General features: G+C 45.9%; 1 protein-coding gene across 2 annotated transcripts in view; it reads left to right on the top strand.

The window, feature by feature from the left end:
• Window positions 1–1,501: 1,501 nt before the first annotated feature.
• The window catches only part of ARID1A (AT-rich interaction domain 1A), a 68,460-nt gene continuing 44,023 nt past the window's right edge, over window positions 1,502–25,938 (top strand). The window contains exon 1 of one of the 2 annotated variants that reach the window (XM_032390580.1): window positions 1,502–2,686. In XM_032390580.1, coding sequence (XP_032246471.1) covers window positions 1,547–2,686 — 1,140 coding nt within the window. In that variant the 5' untranslated portion in view covers window positions 1,502–1,546. The remainder of the gene's footprint in view (window positions 2,687–25,938) is intronic. The other variant, XM_032390570.1, reaches the window with a different exon arrangement.

Here is a 25,938-nt window from a genome sequence, read left to right as displayed (position 1 = left end):
ATACGCCCCCAAAGTAGCTTCAGTGGTGAACATTTTATGTTAGTGTCGAGATAGTCCAAGGCTGAGATGATCAGCTTTGATCTCAAACCCATTATTATATTCTGATCCCATTGTTGGATATGGCATGACTTGATCGCCTTTTTTTTTTTTTTTTTAAGGCTAAGTAGATGGGGAGGCAGGGTACTTTTTAAAATCACCCTCCTCTGCCCTCTGACAGGGCAGTCCCTTCCCCTCTGTCTTCCAATTCTATAAAATGGGGATAATCGGGCCTCATGCCCCCAGGGCCTTATGAGGTCCGGCTAATGAGGGAGAGGAGTGGGAAAACGGAAAGTCTGAACAATGACCCGTCATTCCGTTGGGCTTTGCAAAGGGGGGTAAAATGTAAGGCCCTGCTCGCTCACTCAGCTGGGTCTTTAAGAGCGGGTTTGTAAAAGGCTTTGAAAAAAAGTGCTGTAGAGGTGCTAAGTAGCAGCCAAGAGACCAGGCCCGCTGCCAGAGGGTCAGGCCTGGGCCGAGGCGGCCGCGGTCTCGGGCTCAGGCCAATTTTACAGCCGCGAGTAAAGTTCACGCTGCCCGCTCCCCTCGGTGCGGCCTGGAGGGGACCGACCCGGATAGGAACGCCAGGAGGGAGGCGGCGCAGGCTCCGGAGAGGCGCAGGCTCCGGGCCGGGTTTTCCCCGAAGCCTTCGGCGGCGGCGCTGCCGAGCGAAAGCGGCAGAGGGCCTGCCGCCGCCGCGGCTCGTTCTCTCCCCTCCTCCTTTGTGAGGGGAAGGGAGCGAGTCCGTTCCATGGCCTGCGCCCGCTCCGCGCTCCGTTCCGGGTTTGCTAGGCGGCCGCGACGGCGCTGGGTAAAATGGCAGTGCTGAGCCTCGTGTCGGAGTGAGGGGGACTCGGAGGAGAGTGGGGCGCTCTAGCCGCTCAGTCCGGCCGCCCGCCCGCTCGCCAGCCCGCTGCCGCGCAGCAGCCTCGGCCCGCGCCGCGGCCGGGGAGGGGAGGCAGGGCGCCCGGCCCGGTCCGCGCTCCGACTCTGCCTCCCGGCGCCCGGGCTGCTGCCGCGCGCCCTCCAGCCCGCCCGTCCCGGGTCCCCCTCCCCCCGCTCCCTCCCTCCCTCCCTCCCCGCCCCCTCCCCCTCGCCTCCCTCCCTCCCTCCCTCCTCCTTTCTCCGGCAGCAGAAAGCGGAGAGTCACAGCGGGGCCAGGCCCTGGGGAGCGGAGCCTCCACCGCCCCCCTCATTCCCAGGCAAGGGCTTGGGGGGAATGAGCCGGGAGAGCCGGGTCCCGAGCCTAGAGAGCCGGGAGCAGCTGAGCCGCCGGCGCCTCGGCCGCCGCCGCCTCCTCCTCCTCCGCCGCCGCCAGCCCGGAGCCTGAGCCGGCGGGGCGGGGGGGAGAGGAGCGAGCGAGCGAGCGCCGCGCAGCAGCGGAGCCCCGCGAGGCCCGCCCGGGCGGGTGGGGAGGGCAGCCCGGGGGACTCGGCCCCGGGGCGGGGTGGGAGGGGGGGAGAAGACGAAGACAGGGCCGGGTCTCTCCGCGGACGAGACAGCGGGGATCATGGCCGCGCAGGTCGCCCCCGCCGCCGCCAGCAGCCTGGGCAACCCGCCGCCGCCGCCCTCGGAGCTGAAGAAAGCGGAGCAGCAGCAGCGGGAGGAGGCGGGGGGCGAGGCGGCGGCGGCGGCAGCGGCCGAGCGCGGGGAAATGAAGGCAGCCGCCGGGCAGGAAAGCGAGGGCCCCGCCGTGGGGCCGCCGCAGCCGCTGGGAAAGGAGCTGCAGGACGGGGCCGAGAGCAATGGGGGTGGCGGCGGCGGTGGAGCCGGCGCCGGCGTCGGGCCCGGCGCGGAGCCGGACCTGAAGAACTCGAACGGGAACGCGGGCCCTAGGCCCGCCCTGAACAATAACCTCACGGAGCCGCCCGGCGGCGGCGGCGGCGGCAGCAGCGATGGGGTGGGGGCGCCTCCTCACTCAGCCGCGGCCGCCTTGCCGCCCCCAGCCTACGGCTTCGGGCAACCCTACGGCCGGAGCCCGTCTGCCGTCGCCGCCGCGGCGGCCGCCGTCTTCCACCAACAACATGGCGGACAACAAAGCCCTGGCCTGGCAGCGCTGCAGAGCGGCGGCGGCGGCGGGGGCCTGGAGCCCTACGCGGGGCCCCAGCAGAACTCGCACGACCACGGCTTCCCCAACCACCAGTACAACTCCTACTACCCCAACCGCAGCGCCTACCCCCCGCCCCCCCAGGCCTACGCGCTGAGCTCCCCGAGAGGTGGCACTCCGGGCTCCGGCGCGGCGGCGGCCGCCGGCTCCAAGCCGCCTCCCTCCTCCAGCGCCTCCGCCTCCTCGTCGTCTTCGTCCTTCGCTCAGCAGCGCTTCGGGGCCATGGGGGGAGGCGGCCCCTCAGCGGCCGGCGGGGGAACCCCCCAGCCCACCGCCACCCCCACCCTCAACCAACTGCTCACGTCGCCCAGCTCGGCCCGGGGCTACCAGGGCTACCCCGGGGGCGACTACGGCGGCGGGCCCCAGGACGGGGGCGCCGGCAAGGGCCCGGCGGACATGGCTTCGCAGTGCTGGGGGGCTGCTGCGGCGGCGGCGGCGGCGGCAGCAGCCGCCTCGGGAGGGGCCCAACAAAGGAGCCACCACGCGCCCATGAGCCCCGGGAGCAGCGGCGGCGGGGGGCAGCCGCTCGCCCGGACCCCGCAGGTACACAGCTGAGTGGGGAGGGGGCTGGGGCGAGCGGGGTCCTGGGAGTGGGTGGCGGCTGCGGGGAGCAGGCCACAGCCTTGGGCTACCCCCAGTCCGGGGCCCCCACTGCTGGGGAGCTGCCATTGTCTGGCTCTTCTCTTAAAATGGCTGCCTGTCTGCCTTCCTCTCCTTCCCTCCTTCAGCCTTTGTGTGGGGCTTTCCCTGAGGTGTATGCTCCCCTTCTCCCTCTCCCCTGGTCCCTTCGAACTCCTGGGGTCTTCAAGGGGGTGCGGGGCAGAATGTGCGGGGAAGGGCCTGGCCCGGGGTGTGGGGGGTGCTGGGGGCTCAGGTTAGGGGTGTGCAGTGCTAGGAGCTCGGGAGTTGAGTGAACAATTCTTTGCTCACCTGCCGCTCCTCTCTGCCCGCCCTCCTGCCTTCCTCTAGGCCGTTCCCCATTTGTGCTTTCAAGGAGGGGCCCCTCGGGCTCTGGGGTACCTCGGGGGAGGGCAGGGGCCTGCTTGGGGGCAGCTAGAGGCCGGCTGCGGTTCACCCAGGGCAGCCCGGGCCATCTCCTGTCTTAGTCTCCGTCGGCCCAGTGGCCTGGGCTTCTCCCTGGAAGTGCTGGTAAACAGCTGAGTGATTGGAGTAGTAAGTGCAGATTGCTTTGGTTTGGGATTTGAATTATGGAGGTAAAATCCTTCTGTCAAAGCCAGGAGACAGTTGGTCTTAGGTTGACATCCTATCTGTGATCTGATTGGCTCCCCATCTCCTGCTCTTGGCCATTTATAATTGCCTCTGATGTAATGGTACAACAATCCTGATGAGCTCATAAACTTTTACACTCTGCTTTTCTGCCAGTGATAACCCAAACCATCGCTGCCACTATCTGCCTTTTATTCCAGAGCTGAAATTGGCTGTGACCTTGAGGAGGGAGGTTTAAGCAGCAGTACTGTATCAGCAGGAGCAGAGCCCCAGACAGGCTGCCCTTGTTACATTGTGCCGAAACAAAAGAAGAGGCAGTGGCATTTTGCTTGTACCTTGGATTTATTTTGCTTGTTATGTTTTATGCAGCCTGAAATAGATTCTGTGTTGTCAGAACAGTAGCCGAGTTTTTCTCTACAATGGGTTTGCTGTTTGTTTTGGTTTTGTGACTTTCCTGATGGTATAAATGACTTCTTTGATGGCTCTGAAGATGCATTTGTCTTGAGTAATTTTGACCCTGTTCGCTTTGCAGAATTGAAATTATTTTACTGGGCTTTTTATTGAGTGACAAATGTGGGATCTTTATGGGAGGGGGTAAGAGAAAACTTTTTTTTTTTTTAAAGAACTGGAAGCTTTCTGAGAGAATTTCATATTAGGTTCAAGTATTCTGTTTTAAGGAAGACTGGCCTCATTTCTTTGTTTACATGTTGAATCTTGTTTACATTTTCTTTTGTTAATTGAACTTTGGGAGAGCAGCTCAATTTAAAGAGAAGCTGACATCTTTAATGATCTTGTGAGGGACTTTCTTCTAAAGGCCTGGTTTGGTGAAATTTATCATTTGTTCCCGGAATATCAGAAAGGCGAGTTTTCTGTTTTGTCATCAGTCATTTTAGAGCTTTGAAATAGAGGTCATCTAATTTTTTTCTTTGCATTTTAAGATATGTTCCACTTTTTTTTTTTCTATCTTCCAAGATAATAAAGATAGCACCTATAATGGTACTTGATATTTGCTTAGAAATGACACCTTTTAGGGACATTTTTATGCATTCTATTTTATTTTTATTTTGCTCTTAGTGCCTCTTCATGTTCTTTCTTAAGTGTTTTAGTCAGGAATATTGGGTATTCTGTGGAGTCATGTATCTTTTGAAAGAGGGGAAAAGCTCTTCATGCCCCCAGCCCCCAGCAGTACCCAGTTGTACCTTCCTGCTATGAGATTTTGTTCACTGATTAGCTGTGTTCCTTCCTCATCCTAGAACTGCTTTTCTCTTCTCTTGAGCTGGGAATTTTGAAAATAGCTGTGTTAAATGGCAGATTTAGAGCTCTGTGCCTTGACTCCACATTGCCTATAATGTTCTGTGTTTGGACAAGAAACGGGAATTTTAAATGGAACTTCTGGTGCAGGAGGATAAGTTTTGTCTTAGAAAAGAGAACATTCTCTTGTCTCTGGATAAGAGACATATTACATTTCTTTCCCCTTGCGGGGAGGGAGTCTGAGCCATTTACCTTTCTTAAATTATTAGAAGAAATAATTTGGGGTAAGTCAAGACTCATTTAAAAGCAAAAATTAATTTGAATTCTGCTGGTTTGGGGATATTCAGGCAAACACTTTGTTTTTTTTGGGGGGGGGGGGATAAAACCAACTTTTGCCATAGAGTGATTTCTGTTTTTCAGTCATTAAATATTTGAGCACTTTTATGTGCTAGGTGCTATGCTCTGTGCTGAGTAAATGGTAGAAAAATAGATGTAGTCCTGTCTGGAAGCTTGTGTGTGCTGCCTGTGGGTGAATTTTTTGGATTCACTTTTAACATCACCATACCTAACACTTACTACAACATAGGTTCCTGTTCAATTTCAGTTCAATTGCCTACTCCCCTATGCCCAGAGAATGGGGTAGTGAGCATTCACTTGTGGAAGAGACAGTACAACTTTCAGTTTTTGTGGTAGTCCACGAAGGTTGTAGGTGGATAGATTTTGATATGAATTCCTCTTTGCTACTTAAGGGTAAAGCTCTTGTCAGACCATGAAGCCTTATTCTTAAGCATTCTTAAATAACAGGGTCTTGCTGTGTCCCTTTCTCAGTCTTGGATTAAGACTGTTTTGCAGAGAATTGATTGACACAGCTAAGGTGGTAATGTTCTCATTTGACTCTGCCTTTATGAAATAAAGATTAGCTAAGTGTTTGTATTGTGGCTCTGTCTTTTTCACAGGAGCGGGAAGATCCTAGCAGGCAAACTCTTCCTTTATTGCTTTCCATAAGTAATACTGTGTCTCAAGGTGTTGAATCCTTCTACCGATGAAATACTTTTTGGTCACCTATGCACTTGAACCTCATGTAAAGTTTTTTATTTGGGATGCTTTTAGCTGTAGTACCTTGAGAGTAGTATCAGCTCATCAAAGTAAAAAATGAAATAGAATATGTAGTCCAGGATCAAGATGGATTTGATTGTAGAAGTTTGGCTGTTAGTTCTTGCTATGGAAATATCAAATGATATTTCCGACTCCTGGGAAACAAATACAGGAATCTTGGGCTTATTATGGGAATGCCTACTGGCAGAAATTCTAGCCTGGCTAAAATACAGGACTCTTGGAGCTCTCTCAAGTAGGAGGGACTGGGAAAACCACCCTGAGATGGCACTTAGTTTTGAGCCTTCATGTTTCTCTACTGTCCATGAGAGAGCTAAGGGTGATGGGGGTTGGGATGGTGGCAAGAGAAGAGAAAGCAGCAGAACCAAGGTCGGCTTCTTTGTATTGGGCCCTATAAGGACTTTGCAAGGTACCTTCCTTTGTGTGTGACACAGAGTAACTGTGACAAGTGGCACCTGCTGTAATAAGATGTCTTGGATTGCATTAAACATTCATCTGTTGGATTGATTCCTGTAGGGTGTGATGTCTACAGTAGGCTTTAGCAACCAGGTTAGTGACCTTTTTTTAAAATGTGGAAATAGGCTAACAAAGTATGGTTAGGGCCCTTTCCCAACCCCCCCCCTCCTCCAGGGTTGTATTGATTGGCTTCAAATCCCAAAATTCTAGAAGCCACTGAACCAAGCAGAATATATGTTAAAATATGGTATTCAAAATAAATTGGCACTGAATTGTTCTTTCCTGCCGGTGAGCTGGGATACCTCAGTCTCTAAAATGGAGTCCTGATTCCCATGGCTTTCTCCTTGTTTGGATTGGCCATTATCATTATTGATGCACACTGAGCTGTGTGTGACATAGTGGTGAGGGGTAAAGAGCACAAGACTCAGGAGCAAGAGGCTTTGGTTCCACATGCAGCTCTAGATTAAGCTGTGTGATTTGGGGCAAGCCACTGACCTTCTCGGTTTTATTTTCTCTTCATCAGTAAAGTGAAGTTGGTGGACTGCATGGTCTTCTTCCTCTCTGATGCTACACATTGGGCTGTGCTTCCATACCTGACTTATGAGGGCAACTTCTTCCTGTACATGTACCGGTAGGGGTCTTGAGACCATCTTTCTTCCCTTGGGCCTGAAGAACTCAAGGCTGTTTTCTTCTGAGGATTTACAGGAACAAGCTCTGAACAGTTGGGTACCACAATGATCTGTGGCCCTTTACAGAAAAAGCCCTACCAGACTATTTTGCTTTGAAACTGTTTATGTTTGTCATTAATCATTCCACCTGGCTGGTGGTTAAAACACTAAACATTAATTGAAAAATTGGGCAGACGTCATTAAAGCAAGACTTGAAAAATAGTTGCTTCAAAATCTCCAAGAGGGGGTTTGGGGAGTAGGGTCAGGGTGGGGTAGGGAGTAGATATTCATAACATTAACACTCTGCTTCTCTCAGGGGGGATAGGAAGGTGGGGAGAGGTAGCTTTAAGTTCTTCAGACTCTTTAGGTGTTTGGGCAGGTCTAGGTCTGGTTTGGGCAGTTGGTTGTAATCTGAGTGCCTGAACTTGCCCTGTAAGTTTTGCTGAGAGAGGAGCAAAAGTTCCTGAGACTGGAACAGGAAAAGCTAAGCATTACAGGGTCAATTTCATAGGCCTATTGCCTTTTCTCATACCTTTGGTTTTTTAAACTACGTGGTGTGATTTGCAAGTGCTCCTGGAAATGGCTATTCTTTCTCTTCTCCAGCACACTTGAATTTCCATTTTTTCTCCTCCTGGCTTAGTAGTTTAGAAGTGTAATTTAGGCATCTTAGAAGTATGCTAGAAGGAAGCTTCCCTTTATAAAAGAGAGGAAAAGGTGTTTGATAATTCTCTGCTTGACACAGCAGCTTCTTCCTCTGTGAAGGAACCAAATGTTTCAGAGCTTTGTGTAAATACTTGCTGAGCTGTCAATATGTACCCAGGAGGTTTCTGTAGTAAGATGTAAACGGCTCTTTAGAATGTTTGACAGGCAAATTAATAAACAGTTTTCAAGCAAAGATAATGCTAGTCTGTTCTCATGTGGTGGAATAAAATAACATTGGAGACAAAGAAATGTAGATAGAAAAGGGGGTAGTATGGGGGTGTGGAGACTTGGAGATAAGGAGAGATGATCTAAAAGAGATTGGAAGTGAAAAGATGGCAGCGAAGCCTCCATGGTCCTGGCTCCAGGCTAAGTTCAGGGCACATGGAGCCCCTGTTTAAAATGAATTGCAGTTTCAGAGTGAAAATAAACAGAAGTTTGGGAAGAAGATCCTAAGTTTCAGTAGTGAGGTAAGTGTGCGCCAAAAGCTTGGTTTATGAGACTTTGAGTTTTAAAGCCTTGTTCTTTTGGAAAGGTTTTGTAGTTTGGTGAGATGTTTTTAGGGTTGGGTTTGCATTTTTGGAATACCAGAAAGGAGGGGGAAAAAAAGATACTGCAACTTCAGCGTCGTCCTCAGCCTCTGTTTTGCTGTGGCTCTCAGGATTATAAGCCCACTTTATGGGCTGGGTTTATTTGTATAGTTTTTACTGGACTCCTTCTGTGCATCATACATATATATGTTAAAATTAATGCTCCCAGGTTCCTGGGTTAGTACAAAGTCCAAATGTTTTGGGGACTCACTAAATCCTGCCTGAAGGGTTATATGGGTAGATTCAGTCTTTGTTTTTGAAATTGCCATTTTAGGATTAAAAACATTTCTGGGTTCCTTCAGTGAAACATTCTTTTTATAGAGGAAGAAATATTTTAGAAGTATTTTAGCTGTGTGCCTGTGGTACTTGCTTTGGTAGCCTTGTGAGATAACCAGATTTATCTTCTCAAAGTTTCTTTTTAAAAACAAAATCCACTGACTCTGACACCAGTTTTCTTCACAAGAAGTGTTTTTATAGACCAGAGTCCTGGAAGTGCCTGTTTGACTCAGCATAGTAGTAGGGAATATGAATGTCATTATGGCCCTGACCGTAATTTTTTGGTTCCGCTAACTTACCAAAAGCTATCAGCTTGTTTTAAAACAAAATACAAAAACTTGGGTTGACACAGACATTGGTTGCCCAGGCCTTTCTCATTGTCATGGTGGTAAGAGTAGTAGAACATCAGGCTCATTGCTGAGAGTATGATTTCTAGCTCAGGGGGTTTGGAGATTCAGATGGGAGTAGGAAATAGCCGTATGTGAACACACCAGTTAGATACTAGGAAGGGACTTAAAAGAGACAGTATCTGCTTCAGAGGAATTTCGTTTTCTTGGCAAAGCATGCTTATGTGCACACATCTGGAAAACTTGCAAAGCTTATAAATGGGTATAGACCAAACTAAGAGGATGAGCTGAAGGAATTCAAGAATAAGGAGCAATCAGAGTTGGGCAGGGTTAACCTGGGACAGCTTTTCAGAGGCAGTGATTCGTGAAGCTTAATGTTCAAGAGGGGGAAAGTTAAAATATTAATTTGCTTTTTCATAATGCTACCCTGAGTGCTATGGGCTTTATAGGATCCACATTACACAACCATCTCCAGACCTGTAGTTGCTTCATTCTGGTGACTTTGAGAATTTGGACTGTAACCGTAAAATTCCATGAAAGAGAGTGGCTCCAGGGTCTTAGTGGTTCTTGTGGTTATGTGGGGCCTTTAGTACAACCTGCCAAGTTCTTGGCCAGTTTCAGGGGCTCTTTTGTAGTAATTTTGGGTTTGGAAGGTTGTGTCACCTTCAGAGTTGTGTGCCCTGGACAACTCTGCAGTGACGGTGGTTCAACTTTGGTTGGAGAGCTTAGGTTTTTTTCTTTTTTTGGCAGAGTTAATTGATTTTTCTTAAACAAAATAAGAGCCGTGAGGTACCTGTCCAGACACTTAGGCTGTTGCTATTTCTGAAGAGTTGGTAGCTGTGCTGAAGCTGAGTTGCTTGGATCAGACCTTATACTGAGGGTGGATGGGTGGGTAAGCCTGCACATACGCAGTTTGCCCATCTGTTCACAGAAATGGCCTTTCATATTGTTGTTGATAGGTTGGCTGTGGCCAAGAAGCTCATAAATGCTGCAAACACATGCTTATTCCTTACGGGAACCTTTGAAATGGCAGTGATTTTGGTTTCTCTTTACCCGCTGGTCCATGTGCAATGGGACCACACATGATTTCTGGCACTTTTCAAGGACTGTAAGTGGATGCTTAACAGCTGAAGATGCATGGAGAGTCCAGTGCCAGGCTACTAGAGTGCCTTCACCTGGAAGAGAAGGCTAGGTTACACTGTTCCAGTGTACAAGTATGGAGTCTTGAATACAGATTCTAGTTTAGAAATCTCTCTTCCAACTTCTTTAGCCTTGTCATTCTGGCATTTTGCAAAGCGAGTTTCCAGTAACTCAGAATTGAGGCACAATGGCTCATCTGCCATGGATAGCAGGTGAGTAGGGGCCCGAGATGAACTCCTTAGTCTGTCTAGGTTTTAGAGGAATCCAAGTTAGGGTGAATGTTGACTTAACTACCTTGAGTATTCCCCGAAATTGTTCCTCCCCTCATTCAAATGGGATAGAATTAGTTTTTATTGAATGTTAAAGGACATCTGAGTGAACTTTCATTTGTTTTTGTTAGTCATTTATGCATACCAGAAGACGGTCTTGGGACAGGTTGAGTCTTTGCAGTGGCTTCTGCATTTTCCAGGGGTGTACTGCAATGAGAGGTCTAATGCCAAGAATGCATTCCAACACGCTGCAGAGTAGGAAATTTGATCCCTAAAATGTTGACTTAGTGTTGGTTATGGTACATATTAGAAATCACCCAGTAATCCAGGACAGATTTTTGTCGCCCTCCAGGAAGCTAATGTTGATATGAAATACTAAGGGGCTTTGGGCACCGGGGCTATGTGCTCTGCAGGCCCAGAGTGCTGCTTAAATTGCCACCCATATGAAGAGGAAATGTGCCATGTGCTTTTTTTCCTCTTTTGCATTTGGGCTTCCTTATGGCTTCGTTGCTTCTGGGTTCCCAAGTCTGCAATGTTAGATATTAGACTTCCTCCTCCCTTGGCACAGGCACATTCATGATTTTCTGTGGCTCATCACCAGCAGCCAAGATTTTTGTATGCTTTTTCCCTCTTAAACTTGTTAGCTTTCAGCTTGCTTGTTTATAGACATCTCTGTTAAAAGGAACTCCCTGCTCAAGATCTCGCACCAGCATGACGGCAGCAGGGGAGTTTAGGGGTTGGTGTGATATCAGTCATTTAAAAACCCATTTGCTGTGTGCTTGGTGTTTTTTATTTTGCCTCCTGTTTTCCTTGAGGTCACAACTTGCTTGCCGGGCATGAGTGCATCTGGGTCCAGCTGTTTACTCTCAATGACTGATGCCTGGTATACTTTGACTTTAAGCGGAGTGTGAGTTCAGCCACGTGGTAGATGATAAAAGGCTACATATTGCTGGGCCCTTCCTTTTAGAGGAAGTGAATGTGTCTTTGGGCTCTTCTTACACAATGATTTCCCCCTTTCTCTGGGTGGACCTTATTATGGCTTTCGCTTGTCCTTAGTGAACAAGTCACCTGAGCAGAAATGCTGGGAATTAGTTGCTGTTTGTTACTGTGTCTGGTCTGCTGCGTACAGATTGCTTTCTCTCTTTTCTCATCATCAGGTGGTGGAGTTCTTGGGTTGGTCCAGCAGTAGTAGACATCTAACTTTTTACCTGTTGAGGAATCTGGCTGCCAAAGATAGCTCTATTATAAAGGATTTGGGGAACAGTTCTACAGGTAGTTGATCCATCACTTTGTCCTGGGCTGGGGATAGGCTTAGAATCTCATTGAGATCCCAATTTTCAAATGATGGCATACTGAGGGTGAATATTAATAGTAATAACCATGCATTTGCACACTTACAATGTGCCAATCTCTATGCTGGGTCTGTCCATGAATTTACTTATTTAATCTTCAAAACCATGAGAGGTGGGTTCTATTGTTACTCCTCCCACTTTACAGATGAGGAAGTAGAGTAAAAATGAGAAATTTGCCCTAGGGTAAAAAGCTAGTAAAAGGTAGAGTTCTGATATGAATCAAGGTTTGTCTGATTCTCTATAGAGCTGTAACATTATAAAATACTAAATTTGCTTCTTCAAAATAAATTATTTAAGCACTAAGGCTTATTGGGACATTATTTTTGCAATAGCCTGGAACTCTTAAATGGGGTGAAAGACTAAAAGCCTTTAGTTACAGTTTTACATTATGCCTAGATTTCTGTCCATCTAGAATTTTATTTAAGTTTCTGGTGAATGGCCATGTGATCCCAGTGGTAAGAATTGGCAGCATTTGGTCGTCAGGCCACTTTTCTTTTTGGGAGGGATTTTTGAGAAGAGTGAGGGGTAGGGGTGGATTGAGGCTCAAAGATAGACTCCTTCACTTTGATCTAAGTGAGAGTAACTTGTATTATGAGAGTATTTGCAGATTGAGTTTACTTTCTATGACTTGGAGCACTTGCAGGAGAGGCAAGGATTATTGTCTTAATTTCCACTTGGGGAGAGTGAACACATAAAGATTAAGTACCTCACACAAAGTTTCATAGTAGAGTCAGCTCTAAAACCAAGGTTTAAAGTTCCCTTAGGCTGTGTGACTTTAGGCAAGTCACTTCTCTGAATTTATATCCTCAACTATATAATGAGGAAAAATATCTACCTTGCAGGTTTCAATAAATATTAATAATGGGGTGCCTGGGTGGCTCAGTTGTTAAGGGTCTGCCTTCGGCTCAGGTCATGGTCTCAGGGTCCTGGGATCGAGCCCCGTGTCGGGCTCCCTGCTCAGTGGGGAGCCTGCCTCTCCCTCTGCTGCTCCCCCTGCTTGTGCTCTCTGTCTTTCCCTCTCTCTGTCAAATAAATAAAGAAAATGTTAAAATAAATAAATATTAATAATATATGTGAAAGTACTATTATCAAATAAAATTTGAACATGACTCCTAGTTGGTAGAGGCCCCTGCTTGAGAGGGGGATAGTACTGAGTGGTGTGGTTAAGGACAGTTGGTCTTCACTGAATTAAAAGCTATCCCATAGTTCTTAGCTACATGTAAGATATATTAATGCTTAAAAAAAACCAACAAATTTTATTAAGCACCTGTTGTTCTAGTTTGAGAGATAGATTAGTGCAGTGGTTCTCCGTGGGATCCCTAACCGTTAGGGATCAGCATTCCCTGGGCCCTGTTTAGAAACGTAAAGGGGCGCCTGGGTGGCTCAGTCGGTTGCAGCTCTTGATTTCAGCTCAGGTCTTGATCTCGGGGTCATGAGTTCAAGCCCCACGTTGGGCTCCATGCTGGGTGTGGAGCTACTTAAAAGAAAGAAAGAAAGAAATGCAAATACTCATCCAGACCTACTGAATCCAGAATTCTAGCAGGGTGTTTTAACAAGCCCTCCAGGCCATTGTGAGGCACACCCAAATTAGAACTACCAGATTTATGCATTTACAGAGTATATCTGAATTACCTGAGGGACTTCTTCCAGATTACACCATAGGCTAATATTTCAGATGTATCTGCTCTTCCCATGATGTGAGAGAGTTACTGGATAGAGAAAAGGTTAAAAATGCTTGGGGAGAAGAAAAGAAATACTTTTGAGATGGGATCTTCTACTATGCAATAATTGTAAACTCCAGTCACCAAACAGGTCTCTTTTTTTATAGGGCTTGGGGACTCCCTGCCTTCCATTTCTCTTTCTCTTAGCTCTTTGGTGACATGCAGCATGAAGATAATCTGAATCCGTGGTACTGGTTGTTCGGTGAAGGTGGAAAAGTTCATTTTAGGATTGTGACTGTGTGGTCAGCAGGTATGACCAGCCAAGTAAATTGCCTAAGAAAGTGATTCTTGAAAACGCTACTTAGGCCAGTTTGGGAGCTTCAGTTAAACGCCATGATTTCCCTTCTGCTCGTGATGACCAACTGATCTGTGAACAGGGCCTTTGGTGATCTGGTGGTCTCTTAGTAGGTCATCCTTAATGACTTCCCTCCCACTCTCACCCCTTAGCCCCTAGTGGCTAGCCAGAGTTTTGCTCTGATTCCTTTCCTTGTGTCCCTTGTTGTGAAGTCCTAGCTTCTCTAAGTCAGTTCCTGACAAGCTGCCCCTCTTTGAAGTGGATGAGGTCTCTCTGAGGAGTGGACATTTGAGCCAAGACCTGTCCCCAGTTGTATAAGTTAATAAATAATGATTGTGCTTGGCACAGAAATGGAAGTTTGAGAAATGTCTGGTAATAAACAGTAACAATGCAAAGACCTAGCAGAGAACCAGTGTTTTAGTACACCTGCGCTTTCTGAAAACCTGATATGGTTTCTGTATCGTTCCCATTAAAAACAAGTTTCCTTGTACCAGGCCTCTTTTCCCTCCTGCCTGAGGAGTGAAGCTGTGATGACTGTGACCCGGCTCTGATGAAGGCCAAGGCTTCTAGGAGGCCGTGTGCTGACAGTTTGATCTGTGATTTGACATTTGTAGATACAGACAAATAATTCTAGTAGGGAGTCATACGTTCTTTGTGTGTGCTTGTGTGTTTTAATCTCACTTTAGCATCCCTCTGCTTTCTAGCTTGATTTTCTCTGTTTCTTGTTTTTCCCTTTTTCATTCTCTCTTTTGATGTCTAACTCTGTTGGTAGAATGCAGAGCACATGGAGGCCTAGTAACTTCACCATACTAGAGCTGGTAAAATGTCTTTAAAGTACTGGAGATGCAACTTAACACCACTTGCAGATCAACTGGTATCTGTGTGCCTCTGTTGGAGGTACCTGCCCTAAGTAGAGGCAGGAAGTGCCTTTGTCTAATTAACTAATAAACAGAAGTTTTCCTAAATGATCTGTATCTCTTCTACTCTCTTTCCCACTTTATTGCCTTTGGCCTGGAGACTGTTTCTTAGCCCTCCTTAATCTGTTTTTGGGGTTGTGTTGGTACAGGACAGATTGTAACATTTTTGTTTTTCTTTCTAGTCTGTGATTTGAATCCTCTGCTCTCTCAATGCAGCTTTGAATCGGCTTCTTTAAAACCCCTACATAAAACCTCAAGTGACCAATATATGGTCTCATTATGGTATTTTGGGTTAAAATAAAATGACATTGAGATAGCTGGGTTCATCCACCCAGACGCATTTCACCAAAAAGAAATTCCGTGTGCCTTGAGTAAGACAATCTCCAACGAGTGTATGAGCTAAAACTAAAACAGACTCGGGGGTGGGGGGTGAGGAAAAGATAAATTTCAGCTCGATTTGCATAATTTAGCATGCCAGGTATCCATCTCAATTTGATTATACTGGCCACAGATAGGAAATAAAGAGGAGAGACAAACTTCAGAAAAGATAGCTAGTAACTTTGGTCTGGTCCAGGTATATTTCTGGTATAAATGATGAAGCCAGTCAGGGTCTCCTGTACACATTTGTGTAAACAGTGGTGTAGAGGAGGTTGGTACTAATGTACTTTTGGAGCTTTAAAAAGAACTGGAGAATTTATAGGACCGTATGGCTCTTCATTCAGCGAATTGCTGACCTTAAAAAGCCTGAGGATTTGGAGGCACCTATAATCTTAATAAGGTTGACTGTGCCCTGGGCCATTCTTTAACTTATTTGATTGTGCCTGTTATAGTTCAGAGTGGAGTTAGGGGGACCAGGTGAAAGACTGGCATTTTTGGAAAGTGGTCCAAGGCAGCCCTAGGAATTGAATAAACAACAGTGGCATTGCTGCTTCTCAGCGTCTTTACAGGACTTGATTGGATTGATGACAAACGGAATCTCCGACTGCATGTAAATCAAGTTCCTACAGCTCAGTGATGTGTCACAGATACCTTTTTTAGTACAGAAGGAGAAATTTTGGCAGGATGTAGAACTGTGCACTTAGAGAAATTTAGGATCTTTTTATATAACCCATGCAAGACCAGTCCAAGTTTGGAATTATAGATAAAAGGAGTGGGGGAAACGAGAGCTTTTTAAAGAGAAAGCAAATGAGGCCTTAAAGTTTTGCGACTAGGAGCAGTTTTTGCCTTTGCCTTTTTTGTTTGTTTTTGAGCAGTTATCTGCGAAGCAATTTAATATGGAAGAAGGAGGAGTATTTTAGAAACTAGGTCAGAAGAAGTAGGTGTGATTTAGAAGTGTTGTCTTTATTAAAAAGTTGCTATGTACCCTCCTGGGTGAAGCTCTGTTTATAAGGTTACATGACCCTTGGCTCTCTGTGTATTCCTTAAGTGTACCGTATCACTTAATGTTAAGGGACAAGTAAGCAGGGCAGAAAATGTCTAAAAAACTGTGCCACTCAGTTGGGCTTGTGGTCCATCCACACTAAGGTCCTTTCCCTAATAGAAACACCAAAGAATGGTTTGTGGGAGGAAGTACCTTTTCCTGGTGTCAACCCATACCACCTCATGTGGGTAGCAAGGTCTGTACATTGTTTTTAATTATTGAGCACTACTGGGATGCAGTATCCCAACCTATCTTTCTTGTATACCATCAAGATTTCCTAGACTTTGATCATATTCCCCATTTCTCAGGAATTTTTGGGATAATAACTTTTTAGCTCACTTAATTGCCCAATCCTGTTACTGACTTACTTGCCAATATAAGAAGTCTTATGGCAGAACTTTTTTTGGAAAACCTGTGAGTACCTACCTTCCATTTGCAGGTTGCTTACAGTAATGCAACAAATACTTACTGAACTTCTACAATGTATCAGTCACTGTGTTGGGAACATAGGATTCATAATTTCTGCTTCCATGGAGTACTTTCTAGTGGGGAAAGATGTAAGTAAATAATTACAAATAACCATAATTAAATTTTAATAAATGTGCTGGAGGAGAAGTACCACCTTCAGTAAATTATCTTCCAACTATTTTTTAAAGTAAATTTTTATTTGTGATTACCTTGGCTACTGGGGGGCTTTATAATGTTGGGCTCTTGGGATGGGTACTGGTCAGTTCTGATTCCCTTTCCCTTCACTGCTCCAGGGTCAAGTGTTACAGGAAATTCTCCATCTAAGATTGGACTTGTAATGGGCTAGAGTCCATTGTTTCTCACCGAGGCTCTTCTTTGTGTGGAGATGCATTGCAGGACATTTGGCATCCTGCTCCCCAGGTAATAAATGCCAGTAGCACCACAGAGTTGATGTGATAACCAAAAAAAAAAAAAAAAGGCACTTTCATACATTTATTTCCAAACACTTCTCAGGGGTTTAGTATTGTTCTGGTTGAAAACTATTGGGCTTTACTGTCAGGATTCTTGGGAGGAGATGCCTTGGGATTCCTTTGGGAGAACGGACTGAAAGTAGGTAGAGCTTGAAAACTGGACTGATCAACCCTTTTGATGTCCGACTTGTGTGTTCTTGATTTTTAAGCAGGTATTTTGAAACTGCTTTCAACCCATTTTGCTTTTTCTCTCATTGAGGGTAAAGGGAAGTAATGTCTGTTGTATGTGTAGTTTATGAACTGGTACGTTAACAAGCATTTCACATATTTAATCATTTCAACTATCTTTTATCTTTGTTAGACAGTTTTTAATCCCCATTTTACAGATGGTTCTGGTGCCAAGGGAAGTGACTTGCTCAGTATAGTATCAAAGCCTGTGCTTTTTTCTCTTTTTTAAAAAGCATAACTTCAATTTGTTAGCTAACCTCTAATTGACCACTTTGGGTTTCTGGTCTTGAGTATATGGGACCAGACCTTAAGTGTTCTGCTTTGCTTCTAGAAATTTGGGACTTGTGTAGGATGATAATAGCTAACATTTTGGGCGCTAGAGGATATAGCAGTCAGTTAAACACACATCCACCTCTAGTACCTCTAGACACATACCCACTAGCTTATATATTTTAGTCTAGGATATAGACATTAAACAAGATAAATAGTAAACCATAGAGTATTCTAGTGATACATGCTCGGGAGAAAGGTTAATCATGAACCAGGTCTAAGAGGTGTGCGGGATTGAAATTTTGGATGGGTTTACCAGGGAAGGCCAAGTGAAAGTGTTATTTGATGTGGAAGAGAGCTATACTAATACCTGAAGAAAGTGTATTCCTGGTGGAGAGATGGGTGAGGCCAGAGCATGTCCAGCTGGTTTGAAGAAGAGGGTTTTGTTTTAATGTATTAACTCATTCATTCAGCCCGGAGGGCGCTACTACTATTGTCTCTATTCTGTTGATGCAGAAACCGAGGGACAAGAGAAGTTGAAGGCCTTGCAAGGGCAGAGCTCTTAACCATTGTGTAGGACTGGCCACCCAGGGCCAAAGCATTTCCTCTGCATGAACGAGGTTAGGAATTGCAAGGCCTCTAGAATTTCACTTTCTCTTCCACAGTCCCCTTTCCTTTCCTACTTTTAAAGGAGGAAAGTTTGCTTTACACACACATCTTCACCGTCCTGGAGCTTATATTCTAGCCTAGGATACAGATCATGAGCAGGATAAGTAAAGTATATAATATGTTAGTGATACGTGTTTAGGTGAACAAGACAACGCAGGGACTCGGTATAGGAATTTGGGAAAGCTTGGCTTAAACTGAGAATGCTGCTTATTTAGGAATCTGGGAATCTGAGGTGCATTCCTGGTGGTTTCTCTGTTGTCCAGGCACTGCCCTCTTCAGACCATTGTTTGGCTAAGGAAACTGAACGTGCATCTGAATTCTAGAGTCACTTGGTACTGGAGATGGGAGGAGTTTTGGAAAGAGGGCACATGGCCCAAATGCTCCCAGACTGGACATGAGAATTGCCTAAGGAGATTCCTGGCCCTGTCCCAGAGTTGCTGATTCAAAATCTGGAGGGCAGGATTCCATTGTGTTGCTGAGGAGGTTAAGGTACAACCTGGCTAGTGCTTCGCTGCCACCCTTCCCCGCCCCCCCAGCCCACCCCAGGGAATTGGTCAGAGAACTGGGATGGGGACCCAGGTGTCCTCTCAGTCTAGTACTTTTCACCATGTTGTGCTGCTGCCTTACTCTTGAGATTAAAAAGTTGTAAAGAAGGGGATGTTTAATTTTATCAAATGGCATTTCAGTTCCTGTTTAATCATCTTCTTGGGGCCTTACTGTTTTTAAAACCTGGGATTGAAGCAGTACCTAAAGAGGAATTCTTTCTCAAGAAGTTGTGTGGTTTCCTCAGAGGCTTTTGTAAGTCATTGGAAATGGGAGAGATTGGTTAGCTAAATTTGGTCTTCCAAAAAAGTGATCTTCATCATTTCCAGAAGAGCATTTTCTCTATGAAAGTGCTCTGGATGAGAGGACTTTATCATTTGTTGAGTTCATTAGTTTGGTGCTGTTGCTGCACTATTTGAAGGGCTCTTTCTGGAACCAAAGAAGAAATAAAATACCAGCCACCTGGTTGTGGTTTTTCTGGCATGCCTCTTTTGGGTGGACAGCTGTGAGGTGGTTATTACAGTTGGCTCTCATAATCTGTTTGAGTTTTGCTAGATGATTTAATGACTGTTACCCCATTGGTCTCTTTTTTTCTACCCTTAGTAGGTTTTCTCTGATCATCTGATCTGGAAGGATGGAGCACAGTAGCCTAAATATCTCTGAGCCAGGGAGAGAAGCCCCTTGTTCTCTGTCAGTTTTAGAGACAGAGTATGGGTTGGAAGATCAAGTCTGATGTCTGGTTGCAGCCCCTCCTAAGGGTTTGGTCAGGCTGGTGCTTCAGGTGGTGGCTTTGAAATGAGTTCTTTGTCTGCAAAGAGGAACATGCCCTAATCTAGAATTATTTCTGTGGACAGAATAGGGTTGATAGAACTTTTCATTGAGTTTGGATTCTTTTTTAAGATTTTATGTATTTATTTATTTATTTCTTTGAGAGCACAAGTGGACAGAGAGGAGAAATAGACTCCCCGATGAGCAGGGAGCCCAATGGGGGATTCGATCCCAGGACCTCAGGATCATGACCCAAGCTGAAGGCAGACACTTAACTGACTGAGCCACCCAGGCGCCCCTGAATTTGGATTTTAAAATTTATATTCAATTTTGAAAGATTTTTTTTTAATCTCCAGGAGTGGTAGTTGTTAATTTCTCTCTCACCATAGGCAGATGACCAGTTTATTTAGAACTTGAATGAACTAGAACTAGAATGAATTGTTTTCCATCTCTTGTAAAGTAGAAAATGTGGGGTGTGATTCTCAGGTTAAGAAGGCTAAGAATCTTAGGCTGAGTGGGTTTGATTTCCTAGGTCAGGTGTTGGTATGTCTGAAGAGGTATTTTTCTTTTCCTGTCATCAACTTAGCTTCAGAAAATCTTAAATAATGTCTCGTGAGGCAAAATAGGAGGTTAAGGAATGTCTTATTGTCGTCCTAGGTCACAGACAGGGAAACCTGACTGTTTAAAATGCAAAACAAAATGAAGGAAGTCTCTTTATTTTAAGAGGCAGAGTCTGGGGATGGAACTAAACCAGCAGCTTTCTGGGCAGTTTCTCCTCAGTTCAGGTAGGGGTCCTTGACCAGTTTTCAAAAGCATGAAATACTGGAAGAGTAAGAAAAGGATGAGGAGGCTTTGGATACAGATGTCTGTGTGGCTAGGGAAGAGGGCACAATGAGAATGATTTATTCTGACTAGCTAATGTGTACCAGGGTATAAAGGGTGATTCCTTTTAGGGGAGTCTACTCTGTCCATCCTAGGATCCCAGTGGAGCCACGTGGAGCTTGGGGGAAGCTGAAAGCGTTGATTGGGAGAGGCCTTACCTTTTATATTTGTCCCTGCCTGGACTGCCCCTCCACAGGGGAGGGTCCCAAACGGGAACTGGATCAACAGCTGCCGCCTGTCCCTGTAATCACAGGAAGCTGAGGCCGGGTGCCTTTGTATGGGAGCTCCGCAGCCAGACAATAGTTTGTGCTGGCGGGGCCATGTGGCGAGTCACGTGACCCGGGGCTGTTTTCTGCCGGGGTCCTTACCCATCTGTTCTCTCGGCTCTTTCTGGGTTATCAGGCGCCAGTCCAAGTCCTCCCAGGCAGCCAGCTTCATGGCCAGAGATTACGAGCACTAACCTTCCTGGCAGGGGCGGTGTGGCTTCGCGTTTATGCAGATTAGCCATGTGTTTCTCACTTCAAGGCGTTCCACAGGAAAAGCCTTTTCCTGTGTTTGGCTCTCAGTGGGCGGTTCCCAGCTTACTGTACTGGGACTCAGCAAGCAGCAGGCGTGCACGAGAGGGATCACAGTACACTGGCCCCCTCCCATTCCACCTCCAGTGCTACGTCACCACAACACAACCGCTCGCGCTCTCATACTGTTGGTGTCATTCATTCGGTGCCAAGATTGCTTTAAAAAATTCCCTTGGCCCCAGTTCAAACAGGAGTACAGCTGGGATGTGTTAGATTTTAGGCAGTCTGCCCTCAATTTGAGATGAGTTATAAATAGCAGTGCCGACTTCCTTAACTACCGCTCTCTGAGGTAAAATGCAGGTTAATTACTGTGGGAATCAATTAGGGGGTTCTTTCAGTTAAAGAGCCAGGGATGCTTTTTTTTATTGTTATTATTAAAAGTCATACAACAAATCTGGCCAGGAATGAATTGAAAGCACAATGAGTAAGAAATAATATTTAGATGTCCAAATTCCAGGTTATGGCACTAAGTTTATTCTGGCCCCAACTAGTTGGCATTTAGGATGACAGAAAAGTGGTAGTCAAGGCTTCTGCTTTCTGATGGACAACTTTTCCTCAGCCCTGGCCCATCCCTCTCTACTCCTGTTCTTGCCAGTCTTTGGGTACCAAATCTGGCTCCTTAGGTTTGCTGCCTGGGCACTTCCTTTCTGTATCTTTGGATTGAGACTGAAGCCTGGAGCTTTCCTCAGTTGGACTTTTTTTTTCAAGAAAATTAAGCTGATCTTTCTTGGTGCCACAGGAACATGGTGTGATACATTTTGGTGAATAGTATCTTTCTGCTTGGAAGTTTGAAGGAGGGGGCATTGGGGGCGGTGTTCTCTGCTCTCTTCACAATCAGTCATGGTCAGAAGTTGGAGAATTTGAAGTCCAGTTTGTTATATCTCAACAACCCTGAGAGTTGTTATGGCTTTCCTTGGTGCAATAAGAAGTTGTCAGGGATTCCGTTAGCCCACTGGTCTGGAGGGGCGTGTAATTCCTTCTGCTTGGAATAGGGGGACTCTGTGCAAATGGTTAGTCTACAAGCTGTTCTGAATATATTCAGAGGGTCCAGCCCACTAGGCATCCCTGCCTTTGATGCCCCTAAACTGCATCTTTTGATGCATTTTACTTGGCAGGCGGTTTGTAACATGGCCAGTGATCTGGAAAGAGATAATTGGTGGATGGAGATGGATTTTTTTTTCCCTTATGGCTCCTCCCCCGCTTTTAAAAATTTTTTTATGAATTCAGGAGAGTATATAGCAAGGGGCCCAACTTCCCTGATCAAGGGGGCATCATTTTCCTCTCATTTATGTGTCTTTGTGGCAGAGCCTTTGCTTTTGAAGTATAATCACAGTAATCTACTCCTGTGGTTTCCCATTGAAAGAATTTCCTCTCCATCATTCCCAGAGTGGAATCTCTGGCTCTTTGCAGCCAGAGTTTGGTGTTTCCCATTCCCTGCCTCTTCCTTGGTGCCTGCAGACTGCTGATACTGGCTTTTCTGTCTTGCATGTAGTAGGGATTTTTCTGGCTTGAAATTGCTATTTTCCAATAAAACTGATTAGCGATGATTTAAGTCCCCTTCTCTGTTATGAGAGATTGTAAGATGGCATTTCATCTATAACTGCAAATCACAAATCTTTCACAATGGTTTTAAATGTCAGAAGTGTGAGTTAGGTCTCTGCTTACCTCCCCTTCTAATATGAGCAGATGTTTAACTTTGACATGAGACCAGAGTAGTCAGATTATTTGACTTGAATATGTTTTAGTTTGCAAAGCTGCATACTCTGTTGATTATAAACCTTTGGTGAAGGGAGGGGGTCAGAAATCTGATGTCCAGGAAGGGGAAATGTCTTAATTTTATTTTTAGAATTAGAATTTCTTTGACTTGCATTTATTTTTTGGTCTGCAAAGATTTCCTGAAGTTGATGAAGGAATCCTTGAAACCTTTATTAACTAGCCCCCCTAAGTAACTGTCCTCCCCTGGTAGTACAGGACCCTGGATATGACGGAGGAAAAGGTAACTTGCTTTTAGCCTTTTGTTTCTAAGCTGTGTTTGGGGATGCCTTTGCAGTTTGAAGACCTCTCTGGAATAGCATGGCACATAAGATTCTTCTCAAAAGTGTGCTTGTTCTCCCTCGGCTGTTTGTTCTACCCTGCCCTCTTTTTTTCTTTCAGTTCAGTCCACACTTTTTTTCTTCCCTCAAAGTCATAACCTGGTTTAGGGTATGCCCCTGACCCTATGGCTAGATGGTTTGATCTGGGCTTTCTCCCCATAGTATCCCCTACCTACTTCTTACAGTAGGGCAGCCTAGCACATTGACATTACTAAGCCCTAGCTCTGCACTTGGGGTCTGTGGCGGGGCTGGAGGGGGTGATTTTGAAGGTAAAACACCCGATCTCTGGCTTCCTAGAACATAATCTTGAGAGATGCACTCAGTTAACTAGACAACTAAATGCCAATCTTACAATTCTGACTGAATTTACTATAGGAGATTTAGAAATGTGAGAGATCAGTGTGCTGAAGAATGGCAAGTGCCTTCATGTTGAAGGGTTGGGTTTCTGCTAGTGGAAGCCATTGTGGACAGGAGGGCAGGGCAGGATACCATTGTATAGAGCTGAGCACTGACAAATGTGTAGAACTGGAGCACACTGGAGGGCTCTAGAGCCAGGCAGAAGCGCTATTTATCATTATCGGTAATAGCTACTATTTATTGGGCATTTATTTTTATTTTTATTTTTATTTTTTTTAAAGATTTTATTTATTTATTCATGAGAGACAGAGAGAGAGAGAGACAGAGGCAGAGGGAGAAGCAGGCTCCCTGCGGAGCAGGGAGCCCGATGCGGGACTCGATCCCAGGACCCTGGGATCACGACCCGAGCCGAAGGCAGACGCCTAACCGACTGAGCCACCCAGGCGTCCCTTTATTGGGCATTTAAATGGCACTGTGTGTAGTGTGTTATGTGCATTTTATTTTTTAAAATATTTATTTATTGAGAGAGAGAGAGAGATTGCGGCGGAGGGGCAGAAGGAGAGGGAGAGAATCCCAGACTCCCCGCTGAGCGCAGAACCCAATGCTGGGCTGGATCTCACAACCCTGAGATCATGACCTGAGCTGAAACCAAGAGTCGGATGCCTAACCAGCTGAGCCACCCAGGCGCTCCAAGTTATGTGTATTTTAGGTGAAAAACTTTTCACTGTTTAGATGGACTTATGCTCAAGATCAGACAGTGATAGAGTTAGGATTTGAACCCAAATCTATAGATTTACTACATTCTTTGTGCTTTCTATGCAATACTGTACAGGATGTAGACAGGAATTTTGGAGCTATTGGTGAACAGGGAAAGATGAAAATGATCTGTGAGCACTGCTCTAGAACTGTGCAGTCCAGTATGATAGTCACTAGCTACATGTGGTTATTTGAATTTAATTAAAAGTAAATAAAAATAATTCAGGTCCGGGGCGCCTGGGTGGCTCAGTCGGTTAAGTGTCTGCCTTTGGCTCAGGTCTTAATCCCGGGGCCCTGGGATCCAGCCCAGCGTTGGGCTCCCTGCTCAGCTGGAGTCTGCTTCTGCCTCTGTACTGCGCCCCGCCCCCCCCCCTTGTGCTCCAGCTGGCTCTCTCTCTCACTCTCAAATGAATAAATAAAAAACCTTAAAAAAAATAATAATTCAGTTCCTCAGTCACACTAGCCATATTTCAAGTACCTAATAGTCACATGTCACAGAAAATTTTATTGGACAGTGTGTCTCTAGATCTCACTTAGTAGTATACGTTAGAATCATTCAAGGATCTTAAGGGGTGAGGGGGTCAGGGAGCCCAAGCCCTTCCAGACTCACTAAATTGGAATCTATGGGGAGACACCCAGGCATTTGTGCAGCCTCACAGAAAATTCTGATCTGTAGCCCTGGTTGATAGCTACTGCTCTGGAAGCTCCACAGTAACCACGGTAATGACTGCCCCTCTTGTGTTGTGGGGAGACCTGGATTGACAGAGATACCTAGAGTGGGCTGGTCTTTCTGTTGAGCAAATGTAGTCTCTTCACCTGGGGGCCATGTGGACAGCAGCTGCCCTTGGGGATGAGCTGAGGATCTGGTGTTGTAATGTGGCTGTGTAAGCCCCTGAGCTCTTCATGGGAGAGACTGGTGATGTTTTGGCTTCATTGCCAGGTGTATCTGGGGAAGATCACATGCTGTTCATTACTTAGTAGTCCAGTTGTTAAATTTGAATTTCCTAAAGAGTCCCAAAAGAATTCATGTAGCTCCAAAATTAATGACTGAGATTTTATTGGAGCTTCTGATACAGAGGCAGGACTTGGGCCAAAATTTGTAGGTATGATTGTTGGAAACAGCACTTTTTTTTTTTTTTTTTTTTTTTTTAAGATTTTATTTATTTATTTGAGACAGAGAGAATGAGAGAGAGAGAGCACATGAGAGGGGGGAGGGTCAGAGGGAGAAGCAGGCTCCCTGCTGAGCAGGGAGCCCGATGCGGGACTCGATCCAGGGACTCCAGGATCATGACCTGAGCCGAAGGCAGTCGCTTAACCAACTGAGCCACCCAGGCGCCCTGGAAACAGCACTTTAATAATATTGACATGTAGTAGTGATTTGGGATACAGTTTTACTGTGGTTCACTATAGTTTAGAAACTTAAAGGGTGCTTCCATCCTCACTGTTACCTCTTTAGCTGACTTTGCTGCAGCCCAAGAATTTTGCCTCTGCTTTTTTTCCTTTTGGTGTTTAAAAGGATAGTTTCTGTGGCTTTTTGTCTTATCTATTTTCCTCATGACAGCTCAACTTTCCCTCTATTATAAAACACTTAGGTAGTACTCTGCCCCCCAAAAAAGACATGTACAGAGAACCAGTTATCTGAATGTGCCTCCCTCCCCTTGTCTTTGAGGGCTTTTGTTGTTTTTTAAGATCTTATCCACCTTAAATTATAGAATATTAATTACAGAAAAGCAGAACAGGAAGGGACCCTAGGTATAATCTAGACCAGTGGTTCTTAAAAGTGTGGCCCCTGGACCAGCAGCATCAACCTCACTGGGGAACTATTACAAGTGCGTAGCCTAGGCCCGACCCTGAACCTATAGAATCAGACACCCTGGGGGTGGGTCTTATCAGTCTGTGTTTTACAAAGCCCTCTAGGTGATTTTGATGCATGCTAAAGTTCAAGAACCACTGAACTCATTAATTTGAGAGCTAA

This window comes from Phoca vitulina, unplaced genomic scaffold (genome assembly GCF_004348235.1).
Source record: "Phoca vitulina isolate PV1807 unplaced genomic scaffold, GSC_HSeal_1.0 scaffold2, whole genome shotgun sequence".
Lineage (NCBI taxonomy): Eukaryota > Metazoa > Chordata > Mammalia > Carnivora > Phocidae > Phoca > Phoca vitulina.
The sequence above is the reverse complement of the archived record's forward strand: the minus strand, read 5'-3'. Positions and strand labels throughout refer to the sequence as shown.